Source organism: Lycium barbarum, chromosome 1, assembly GCF_019175385.1.
Source record: "Lycium barbarum isolate Lr01 chromosome 1, ASM1917538v2, whole genome shotgun sequence".
Taxonomy (NCBI): Eukaryota; Viridiplantae; Streptophyta; class Magnoliopsida; order Solanales; family Solanaceae; genus Lycium; species Lycium barbarum.
In genome coordinates, this window is record NC_083337.1 from 20,311,113 (window position 1) to 20,324,502 (window position 13,390).

At 36.2% G+C, this 13,390-nt stretch overlaps 1 protein-coding gene across 1 annotated transcript; it reads right to left on the reverse strand.

Moving 5' to 3' along the window:
- Positions 1-8,451: 8,451 nt before the first annotated feature.
- On the reverse strand, positions 8,452-10,649 carry LOC132633536 (cytochrome P450 86A1-like). Its single transcript, XM_060350054.1, has 3 exons — positions 10,434-10,649; positions 9,901-9,962; positions 8,452-8,802 (listed from the first exon to the last, which is right to left on the reverse strand). The coding sequence occupies exons 1-3, from the start codon at positions 10,444-10,446 to the stop codon at positions 8,452-8,454; spliced, it is 426 nt and encodes a 141-aa protein (XP_060206037.1). The 5' UTR covers positions 10,447-10,649.
- Positions 10,650-13,390: the final 2,741 nt, after the last annotated feature.

Consider the following 13,390-nt stretch of genomic DNA (forward strand, 5'->3'; position numbering starts at 1 on the left):
CGAGTCAACCCCCGATACCTCAATTCCAACTTCCCAACCCCCAAGTTCCAAAATGCATCTGAGTGCATTGGGAAGCGAACCAAATATACAAACAAGTTCTAAAAGACCATCCAAACCTCTCGAAATTGACGGATTTCTGAAAACGATCTGTTTTCCTAAAAGTCAACTCTTTTCGCTTAAAGCCAATTTTTCCCAAAAAGTCACTAAAATCAATCCCGAACACCTCGAGAAGCATGTCAATAGTCCCCTCGGGTCAAAACTGAGCTAAACAAGTTCTCACATCACTAACTCGTGTTTCAACGACTTTTTTTTGCCCTTAACCTCGAAGACACCAATCAACCTCATCGCATATGCCCATATTTGAAGTCATTTCCATCAGTCGATTACTAACTTCTCATAAGTCTGCAACCCAGTCAATTTATCGATCAAACAATGTGCCCATAGCATTCACTTAATAACCGAGTAGTCTTTTAACATCAACGAGCTCATATAAAGAAGAACTTGTTGCACCAGTCGTAACCTTATCCTGACAACCATGTCAGATACCAATTTTTTTTCTTCCTAATCTCACAAAACTACTCATATCCAAGATATTCTAAGAAGTCTTTCTTCGCTACACACCTTCAATAAAAGCTTCCTTCATGTCCTTATAGTCAACTTCCTTTCTTTATTACACGCGGTCACAATACGTTTGCCCAATTTGAAGGTCATTACCGAGCTTACACGTCTTCCCATGTACCGAAGTCTAATGCTACACTGTTGTTGAATCCTCGACCTTCCATTGGTACACCAGTGTCACGCACACCATCATTATGCCTTGACGAAGCCGAAGTCAAACCAATTATATTGTCGAGCAACACACTATTGTTAAGCCATCAATGCACTTTGTCACTTCCGAGCAACCCACTGCTGAATCATGGAGACCCTGTAGCCCTCTGAACTATCTTTCCCATTTCTCACGAACTCTCATAATAAATGAGTCTAATCGCGACTCCACACAATCGAATCCATAGGCCATCACTAGAGACTGAACTTGATCACTTTCCCGAATCAGAATAACAGATCTCGCACCAAACCATAACACGTTATATATCAACCATTTGCATAAGAATTTAAGGATGAGTGTCCAACCTCCAAGGGTGATTAAGATAAGAAAGTTCAGATACCAATTGGGATCAACTAGATACCAATTCGAATGAAGTCGCATGAGAGAATGAAAGAATTGAAAGTTTCCTAAATGTCCTATAGCCTCTCGTAGATAAGTACGGAGCTCATCGTACCGATCCACGCGACTCTACTAGAAACACTCTTTCATTATAGATCGGGTAAGTTAGGGCTCTGATACCAACTTGTCACAATCCAATTTCACTAAGTCGTGCGGGCACCTACCTCCCCCACCTCAGTAGGCAAATCCTTAACTCAACATTCACAAATAATAGAAAATAGCGGAAGAAGTAAAATAGCGAAAGTCTCACAATTATAATATAAATTAGAAAATGCGGAAGTAAATGAAATTCGCCCCAGTATCTAGTCTGGTCATACAAGAGCATCTAACTAAAATCTATAAGTTTGGAATATCAATAATACATCAAGTCTGAATATGTCTCGGGATAGGAATAAGACATAAATAAGAAGAATCTTCAAGGCAGCAGGCGTCTCGTGCTCACCCTGTAGATTCTAAGCAAATCTCGGAGCGACTTTCAGCCACGAGAAACAGAAGTAGATCAAACCTAGAATTCTGCATTCATAAATGAATGCAGCAAGTGCAGGTCAGTACAAAACCACAGTACTGGTAGGTATCATCGGCCGACTAAGTATAGCTAACATAATTCAGACAATAAAGTAAGATAAGCATATAGATCAACAAGTATAAGTTAACCACAAACAAAACCAAGTACACATCATCACCTAGGTGGAAGCATCTAAACCCAAGTGTTCCAGGTCTCAATATATCCAATCTGAACCGAATAACATAAGTAAATCACCAGATCATCAAACAATAGCCATAATGTAATGCAATGCAATAACGTATGAATGCAAATGCGATGCTATGCAATGTTGTGTACGCATGTACTCCGAACGGGAACCTCTACGTCTCGGTAGCACAACTCAAGGTGTCTCGCGAAGTCTAAGTGCTACTCGTCTCGGATCTTTGCCCAACAGACAGACGAGACTCCGGATCTTTGCCCATGGAGGATTTTCATCAGCACCACCTTGGGGGACCCGTGGAGTCCATGAACCACATTTAATCCATGATTCCGATACAACCATCGGATATTGGACTCTTACGTCACTCTCATCCAAACCGAGCCCAGCTTATCATAGTGTTTCATCAAATATCAACAATGTATCAATAGTATATCATGAAGGATGAAAATGCGTGCAATGTATGTGTCAACATCAATAATCAAATCAATAATATCTCCAATACCAAACACGGTTACACCAACAGTATCATGAAAGACTACACAAGTCATATAGAACACTATCCTCGTAATCAAATGTCAACAAGTGAGGTACCACATAGTCATGAACAAGACTTATCAATATTATCCAATATCTACTATAACCACAAGGTATCAAGCTAACAACAATAGGACAATCATGTCACAACACAACGGGGTGGCTAGCCCCAATCACACAACAGGGCCTAACCTAAGACAGTATCCAACCCAACTTCATACCCGAAGCTTTACATGCTGTCTCCGACAATATCATCTAAATATATGCTTTGCTACACGAAATCTCACCAAGGGTATGCCATAACCTACCTGGATGGCCGAACAGCAATGACACCAACAATCACACCTTAGCCTTTCCTTTCTTTGAGCCTCGAGATAAGAAAGTCTATTCATATTTGAAATCTAGATTAGAAATCATGAAGATTGATACCCATATTGCTATCATTCAAATTGGGTCAAAAATAACCCTAGAATTTGGAGAAACGGGGCCCACAAGGGCAAAATGCAAAATTCGGGGGTAAATTATCCAATTAAACACTAGGTGATCAAAACCCATCAACTAATTGCTACATTAACTCAAGGATTCATTCCATTTCGAAATCCAAGCAAAACCCCCAATTTTGGGTATAAACCCTAACTCTTAAATTCAAAAATTCATCACTAATAATGGAAGGTATATGATTAACAACCTTAGATACATCATAATCTAGAAAACCCCAATCAATTTCATCATTTAAAGCAACTTAGGAAGTCTAACCAATTTTATGAACTTCTCCAGAAAGACCCATTAAACCTTCTTCGTGAAAAACCCCTCACTTTAGAATTCATGGATTAAAGCGTAAACTAAGGGAAATTCCAAAACTCGCTGTTAATGCCTCCAATGGATTTCTTGTGAAATTCCAATCAAGTTAGGCTTTTGAATCACTCCATTTGACCTTATAATGAAGGAGATATGTTAGTTTCAATATATGGAAAAGTACCGATTTTTAAATACGAATTCAGTGGCAATTTCGTAATTACTCTAAAAAAAATCAAGCAACCTAATTCTTAGTAAAATGACCATAAATCCCTCATACGATGTCGAAACTTGATGATTTCAGTTGTTATGATTCCAAAATTACGATACGGATATAATGGTTCAGTCGAAACACGAATCAATGCCATTTGCTCAATATGGTACCCTTTATGCTCAAATCGACGTCGAAACCGAAAACAATTAGCATACAACCCAAACTTATCCAAAACTCATCGGAATCTAACCAAACTTTGTGGACATGTCCAAAATCATCATGCAAACTCATTGGAACTTTCAAAACATCGACACAGGATCATCTTGACCCGATGTTGACCGTCGTCAACTCCAATTCTAACTTAACTAATTTCTCAACCAATGACCTAAATCACACCTGAACCCTTCGAGAAAAAATCAATGATACCACTAAGTCATAAATCACCCTCCGGACCTAATGGAACTGTCGGAATTTGATTTCAGGAACGTTTGCCCAAAAGTCAACTTCGTGTCAAATAGATTTCTCTTTAAGACCAAATTTTCTAAAAGTCATTCCAAAACCCAAAATGATGCCTAGGGAACTATACCACCGGTCCCCGTGGATCAAAATAGTACTAACAAGGCTGGGGGAAGAGTCAACGGGGGCAAAAACGGTAAAAACGCAATAACGACCAAACTAGTCGTTACACTGCCTCACTGCCAAGTTGTAATTTACAATTTATGTATCCATACCCTATGACCCTTTCAACCCTTTCATTTGTCTCAATCTCAATAACACAAAGAAAGAGACAAATCACATTTACAATTTATCCACATAAGACTTGACTGAGACAGATCATTTCAATCCCTATTTAGTCCCATTTCACCGCCTCAAGTTCATACTAATGTCATATTGAGAATGTCAGTCCCTCACATAACATGTTCTATACAAGTTCAATTGTAATAACCAACTAACCTTTAGGCAGATCAGGACAGAACCAGAATAACATATTTCAACCCTAAAGAAAGGACATACATCACTATCAGTCTTATTCTTGTCTATGATCAATAGGTACTCAATATCTAAATGCAATTTTTTAAAATATTACAGGCAACTTTCATGAAATGACCTGGATAGATTCATATCAAGTTTTCTCTTCCTCTTTTATTCTTCTCCCTCCCCTTTTTTTATAAGGGCTAAGTGATCAACCATGTGGAAACACAACATACTCAATGACATGTAAACAATCTGTGCTAACTTACTACCTTTTCTTTTAATCACTCTTAAAGTCACTAAGGGGTTCTGCAACTCCACTTTATTTTAGGCAAGCATTTAAGTCCATTTGTATAATCAGAAGTCAAATTTGGATTATAAAAGCACACCCTTCATTTTTAACTGCTTAGGACCTTTTATGTCCTTTACACATGAATTGATTTCACAGAAACAAGATCATGAAGTGAACAGGACCACAAGAGGCTCGTTAAGACTACATATTTAAGTTAGAGCCCGTTTGGATGGACTTATAAGTTGGTCGTCAAACCAACTTATAAGCCTTTTTTAGCTTATTTTAGTGTTTGGGTAAAAACTTAAAGTGCTTAAAATAAGCCACAGAGTGCTTAATGTCAGCCATTTATGAGAAGTTGGGATTCCTAACTTTTTTTTGGGGGTGGCTTAAAAGCCATTTGTGTTGACCAATAAAATTACTTTTGTATCTCTCATATTTTATTCTAATTCCCACACTACCCTCTCACCTAAATCCCTAAAAGTGACGATCTCTTCCTCTTTTCATCATCTTCTACAAACAATGCAGCCTATCACCAAAGCCCTAAAAATATGATTTTTTTTCCTCTTTCAGTCATCTTCTATGCAATCCTCTTGCTTTCACTGCAGCTTTTCATCATGGTAAGTTTTTCTCCATTATTCTCTTGCGAGTTTAGTCGAAATTTTGTGAGTGATGGAGTTATCAAAAGGAATTAGTAATAGATTTTTACTCTATTTGGTGTCTGCAGTTTTACATGTTCTGGTCTCAGGCTTGCTTAATTTTGTAAAACTAATTTTGACAAGTATTTGTTAATATTCAGAGCATTATTTCCCCCTGCCCACCCACCCAGTTCGAAGCTATAGAATTGATTAGTATCCTTATTAAGTTCTTCAGATTTCAGTCGAATTTCGGGTTCTTATTTCTTTAGCTTTTATTTTTTTTGTTCTCAATGATCTTCAATGTTATGAGGGAAAATCCATAAAATAGGAGTGAAGAAACCTATTTGATTTTAAGAAAATTAATTATTAAGAGTTCAAAATATATAAGAGTAATAAATGATGCTTAAGGCTTCCTTATTTTTCTTATATATTACTTTTCGTGTAGTATTCGCTTCTCCTTCAGATTTTCGTGCTCTTATCTTTCGCTCTCGTGGTTGTAGTATTTGTTTGATTCCTATAAGTTGGGGCAAGAGTGGGCTGGTTCACTTCGTGTTTGAGGTATGTTATCACTTTTTAACTTCATAAAAGAGCTCTTAAAGACCATTTAGTATGTTTATCGTATAGAACTCACGGGACGGTGATTGGAAACCGTGAGTCCGAGTTATTGAATTAGTTGTGGATGTTGTTGTCATTTAAACTTATTTCTCTAACTCTAGTTGTATAGCTTTGTCGGCCTTTTGGCGAAGATCAACTGTAGTATCTATTCTTATCAGTTCCCCTGCCTCTTGTTGTTATTGGCTTTTCATTCCTTAAGGGCATGGTTATACATTATTCAAATATGCAAACAACTTTTATGTTTTTCGAGCTTTTCCTCCCGTCATAAGAATTTTTTTAATGATTGACTTGCCTTCTGCTATGCTGATTTTTTAAGCTATTGACAAATAAAACAACTGAGTGATCAATATCAGGAGAAGAGAAATAAATGTTTTAACCTAAAAACAGAAACAGTAACACATAAGCAACCCTCTATTCCCAAATTAGATATGAGGCAGAAGGGAGCCATCCACATTTTATTCTGATCAACTCTATGCAGTGTGGAAAAGTTGGAGTTTAATCATTTCCTGTAATGTTGTGTCTTTCAGTTATTTACCTTCTATTACTATTATTGTTGTCATCTCATATTTACTCCGATATGTATGTGTTGTTCGACTATCATGGTCTAGCAAAAGAAACATGTTTCACAAGAAAGTATGAAATTCTAGCTTTAACTTTATTCCTTCATTTAAAATTGTGTAAGATGGATTAGGTTGATATTACACGGATGATGAAAGAGATAGAGAAATGGATTAAAACCTGTTAGAAGTCAAAGGGGAAGAACTGGACTGGTAGGTTGATAGGTTAGTTGCTAATTTGAATTTGTAACTTTGTAACTTTGCACGCAACGTATAAGGTCTTTTCATTTTTTTTCAAACATATAAACAGATGGTAATTTTTGTTTTCCAGAAAGAAAAAACCAACATTGCTCCACTATTAACTCCATGTGATTCAAGTGGAGATGAAAATGCTTACCACTTAATCATCTTTAGTCGATAGATTAGGAACTTGGCCAGAGCACATAAAGGCTTTGATTTTAAATAAGAAGATGGGATGGTGAAAGATGATATGGTAGGTTGGGTTTGGTTAGTGAGGTTGCATGCCATACTTCTTTAAAATATTAATGTCATATCACGTGAGATTGAGCTTCACCTTGGTCAACTTTAACGGTGAAGGGGTATATTTGTACACAAATATAACGGTAGGGATATATTTGGACCCAAAGTATAACGAGGGGTACATTTGGCCCTTTTCTGATAGTACAGGGGTATATTTGACCCTTTTCCGAAAAAATTGTTAGTCGGAAACATGTCTCTCTGGGTAATTCTTGCAATGAAGTTATTAATGGAAGAATAATGAGATTAAGGCAGATGTATCAGATCATAATGCTACTGTATATTGTAGGATAAATTCTAGTTTGTGACAATTTTCTCATCTCATGAGTTGTGTCTTATACAGACCTCCTACACAGTAAGTAGAACAATGGCGTAAATCAACAACAAAAGGCAGCTCATTTTCACAAATGGGCCAAAATTCCAGATCCTTAGTATCTCCTATAGTCGTATATTTGCTGAGGCCCGATAGTCGTATATTTGTTGAGGCCCTTCGTAGACAAGGGCTCAACTTTCCACATCCGTGCGAAAACAAATATTATCTAGTTGATGCAGAATGTTCACACATGAATGGATACATGGCTCCATACAAAGGAAATAATGTAAGATATCACCTAGCTGAATTTCGCCGCGGTGCAACTTGACAATTGCGAGAGCCAAGAGGACGCATTGAGAAATTTAACTATGTAATTTATTCTTGTAGAAATGTAGTAGAGTGCACATTTGGCATTTGGAAAGAAAGATGGTCTATTTTGAGAGACATGCCATACTATCACATTGACACACAAAGGGACATCTTACTTTCTACTATGGCTATTCACAATTATATTAGAAAGAAATGCAATGTGGATGATGCATTCCAAACAGCCGAGAATCAGAGCTATATTCCATCGGTTGATTCTAATGATATTGTCACAACTTCAAGAGCTAACAATTTAGATGTCGAATATGTAGGAGAACAAAATGATGTCTATTGGATGGGGTTTCGTGATATGATTGCTAGTGACATTTCTAATGCTTGATGCTTGTATTATATGAATATTTTCACTTCTTGTATTTATAGTGGAGTGTTTTCGGTTGTATTAGCACTTTTATTTTGTGTCAAATTCTCCATCTTTGAAATATGAATTGTATTACCCTTTTTTAAGTCATGTTGATCCTAACTTATTAAAAAAATTGTGCTCTTTATAGCAGTCCTAGGCAAAAAATGTCCATTTGCTTCCGATTTTTTCATAAATGCCAATAATAGATCATCATTATTAGAATTAGAAGTTTTTGTTCTACTTACACGTTCATCTAGTGCTTCAGTTATGTAATTGTTCAAAATGTGGAGGCTCTTCTTTGGACTTTTTTCTAATCCAGTGGACAAAAATCTCATAAATTTCCACATGAAGTTGGGGTAGAACAATCTTTTGAAAACTCATATTGAGTTGTATCCATTTCAAGTGCAATTGAATTATCATCATGAAGGTCAATGGTGAGAATATTCAAACTTTTCCCTAGAGCAAGTCCAAAAATGTTATCAGTGCCAAAACGTATCATTAAATCTTGTAAGTCTACTGAAATGTTCTGTTTTGAAGCCTTGTCTAAGATTGGTAATAAACCATTCTTGATTGCTAGATTTAGCCAACGATATAGTGCATGACCAAGCTTCCATTTTGATAATTCAGGAACCACTATTTTCCTTTTGCAAAATCCACTCTTCACCGTTAACATAGGATATACCTATCGGAGGAAGAAGCATGGTTTAATTAATATTCTCAAAATTAATACACAACTCTTTCTTGAAACAGCAAATCAATATAAATACATTTCCAATAATGAAATAAATCAAGAAGATATTACTCCCTCCATTCCAAAATAGGTGTCTCTTTTAGCTCATGCACCCCTCTTAAATAACATATATTTATAAAATTAACTTAAATAAACATTTTATAGTGGAAGTGATTTTAAAATATAAATTACTTTCGATCTGAATCAACTTTAGAGTTTAAAAATCTTTTAAATCAACTTATTTATGGTGTTAACAGCTTTAAGGGTATTTCAGTCATTTTGATAGAAAATAATTGCTTAACAACTTATTTATAAAAATATTTACCAAACACATCAACAACTTATTTTCAGCATAAGCACTTTTATCCAAACACTCAACTGGTTATTTATAAAAATAACTTTCAGTACTTAAAAGTTCTAAAAGCACTTTACATATAAAAGTCACTTTTTTTAAGCCCATCCAAACGGGCTCTTAACAGGTTTTGACAAGGCTATTGCACACTCAGAACCTCAACAGTTTAGTTAATCCACATTTTAGTTAACAAGCATCTTATTTTAAGAGCATCTTTACATCCAAGGTGGTTAAACTGATCCTAATTTAAACTATGTGATAGTCATGATCCTCTAATCTCAAAACTCAATTACCACATCATTTCAAATCATTTGTTAAATAACCAGAATTCAAAACCCGCTTACATTTTCCATTTTTCTTCGAGTTAGGCCTAGAAAATCTCTTCATTTAACTCACATTTACTCTATTCCATATGACCCTATCTTTAACAGGTCTAACTAGAGTGAAAACAAACTAATCACAAGTCACAACTTGGGTTAATCCCTTAAGATCAACAAACAACCAAACAAACCTCAGTCTAAACTATCAGGAACAAATATATGTTACCATATTGATCATTTGGGTAAAGCATAATGTGAAACCAAGTAAAACGTAGCTATATCAACATCTTAAACTAAACACAGGCCATTTAATTACAACTAAACTAACATTAAGACAAACAGAAATTAAATGAAAGCGATAAAATAGTACATAATTACCTTTTGTGATGTGCAACCGGAGCAAGAATGGACTTGGAGCCTCTGTGCTTCCAATTCTCGAACTCAACCGCATAAGAAAAGGCAAAAATAAATAAATTTTTGAACTAAAGATCCAACTTCACCATCAAATCTAAACAAAATTTTACTGAATGCTTTTATCTCGAGTGGTTTTCTCAAAATTCAAGCTATGTGGTTTTTTTTCTTCTAAACTTCCAACTCCTTTTTTTTCTCTTTTCCCTCTTTTTTGTGAGGATTGGGGTTCTATTTATAGAACTCCAAAATTATTGAAACCCTCAAAACCAACGATGTGGGAATTGTGCATTTTGAGATCTAAAATACTTGATTTATGAAACCTACGGCTAGGATTAGCAAAAAAATAAACATGCACTGTTAGATTTGACCTGTTCTAGGTCGATCCGACCCAACATCTTATGGACCAATAAGAATCGATCTTCCAAAATTCAAATACAACAACAAAATTGCTAAAATATGTGGTGTTTGACTTAGAAAAGTGAAAAAGATGTGTGTTTTACCTTGTTTAGGCATCGTTTGGGTAGAGAGACGGTGGAAAACGATGAAGTAGTATTAAATGTTACTCGTTCTAGGCATACAAAGACTGGTGGAGGCTGAATTCTTCTACATACAAAGACTGGTGGAGGCTGAATTCTTCTGCCATATCACCATTTTTGGCAACAAAGTGGCAGAGGAGAGAGGAATGGAACGAGGCGGCGACTAGCATTTTGAACCCTAGCCTTAGAAAGGGAGGGGCTGCTCAACTGAAGTGGAGGGAGTATTATATTTTGCATTTGGGCTGGATCTAGGCAGTTGGCCCCGGGCTCGGCCAAAAATAAAGAAAAGAAGAGAGGCCCTTTATGTACATGATATACATATACATGCGTATCAAGTGTATACACATACCTAGAGGTAAGACGGGTATTTTAACAAAATAGACAAGTACTCAAGATAACTAATTATTAATAGTAGTTAACTAATCATGGTCAAATTAGGACGTAATTAATTTAACATATGACTAATAAAAATTCATTTTTACAAACATGGCCTCAGTTGGTTTTAAAGCTAAATAGTTATTACCATTATGACCCTTTTATCTAACCAATTGCAATAATATCCTGGACAAATCTTAGTCCAAGTAATTATTTTAGGTATTGCCTTATTTTATCCTAATTAACCAATTAAAACTAATTTTGCTAATGACCTCAATTGATTTTCCAATGGATTTGGTCATCTCAATTAAAACCAGTAGGAGGCTAAATTTTGCAAAAACCAATTGTCTTAAACCATGAATTGGTTAACTCGAATGGGGTCATGCAGGTAAACAATTAAATACTTAAAACTAATTTGCCATAATGAACCTCAAATTAGCTAATTAGCCAGATTGAGTACTAAAGCAATTCATTAATTTCAAGCAACTATGCAAACACAAAGAATTAAAGATTGAGAGGTAAAATGGTCAATTCCTTTAATTACTCAAATACCTTGGATTAAATAAAATAAATCTTTTTTTATTTGACTTTTCGACAATTTAGAAATTAAGTGAATAATTGTTTAAAATTGTTTTGACTTTGATTAATTCTAACAAAATATTTCATAAATGTCATAAAATACCAAGTATCAACTAAATAATTTGTAATGCAATAAAACTGCTTTAATAAACTTAAAGGGGTAAAGTATTGGCCTAACAATTTTATATATAAAAAAAAATCAGCTCTTTAAGATGCATGGTTTATTTTATTTATTATCCAACGAATCCGATTGATTAAAATAAATCACGGGAGGTCAAAAATTAGGTGTCAACAACTTCCCCTTCGGTGTTCGGGGATGGCGAGACCATTCCTGAGCAACGAAATTTGACTAACCCTATATTTTGACTGACCCGACTCATTGTTATGCATTTTCACACATGTGGCCGAACCTTGGTTTCTGGGTTTCCTACGTATCTTGGACTATACGAGAATTCAGGCCGCTTGTAGTTCGACTCAACTAAGGACTTTTAAGTGATTTGGCAGGAAAGTCTTGAGATTCCCGGTGTAGTGTCCGGGGTTTCTCTAGACGGCTGTTGGAATGTGACCAACTCTCTGGTTTTGAGTCCGCCTACGTATCCCTGGTCTCTGGGAATCAGTCCCTTATAGTTCGACTTGCTGGAGAAGAGTATATCCTTTATGCGGGAATACCTTCAGATTTCCTGATGTGTATCCGACCGGTGGCATTTTATCAAAAAGAAAAATAAAAACGGGCAAAATTGTGGCTGAGTCTGTGTAACCATTTGGTCGTTATAGTCTTTCCGGCATTTTCACCCCTTTTCGAGCTTAGTTAGATCACTTTTGACCCGAGGGAACCATTGACACACTTCTCGAAGTGTCTAGATTTGATTTGGGCGAATTTTTGGGAAATATGGGCTTTAAGCAAAAAAAGAGTTGACTCAAAGTTGACTTTTGGGTAAACGAACCTTTTTCAAAAAACCGTCGATTCCGAGAGGTCCGGATGGTCATTTAGAACTTGTGTGTATGTCTAGTTGGGTTCCCAATGCACTCGGATGCATTTTGAGACTTGGATTGGGAAATTAGAGTTGAGGTATCGGGAGTTGAATCGGTCAACGAGACCTCCGTTGGGAATTTCGAGGATACAAGTGCGTTCGTAGCGTGTTTTTATGTGTGTCTATGTATGTGGTTTGTGAGCAGATGGCCTCGGGAATTAGTCGGAAATTGGGGTTGAAGTGTGAAACTTAGAGAACTTTCTGGTGTCTGGTGCCCGCTTTAGCGGCACCAGCACCGTTGAAGCGGTCACCCAACCGCTGGAGCGGTCCTTGCCAATTGGGCATGACCTCTGTAGCGGTCATGGTACCCCTGGAATAGCCTTAGCGTCACGAAAGCGGGTGACGGGCAGTAAGCTTGTTAAATGAGGTGTTAAAAGCCCTTAGTCTATCATTTAATACCACTCTGAAATTTGAGCTCTTGGGAACTATTCTTGGAGATTATTGGTGAAGATTCTTGGTGGTAAGTCTTCCTAACCTTCTTGCTAATTCATTTTCCTAATCATCTTAGATCCCCTTTTTCTTGTTAGTTCATTAGTAATGGAAGATTAAAAATGGGTTTTGATGGATTGTTCTATCTAGGGTTATTAATGATGAAATTGATTGGGTTATGCTAGATGATGATGTATCTAAGGTTGTTAATCATATATCTCCCATTATTAGCATTGAATTCTTGAATCAAAGAGTTAGGGTTTATACCCAAAATTGAGGGTTTTGCTAGAATTTCGAAATTGTGTGAACCTTTGTGTTAATTTGGCAATTAGTTGATGGGTTTTGATCACCTAGTGTTTAATTTGATATTTTACCCCCGAATTTCCGGTTTTGACCTTGTAGGGCTCGTTTCCCCGAATTCTAAGGTTGGCTTTTGACCTAAATTGAATGATAGCAATATAGGTATCAATCCTCGTGATTTCTAATCCAGATTTTTAATATGCCTAG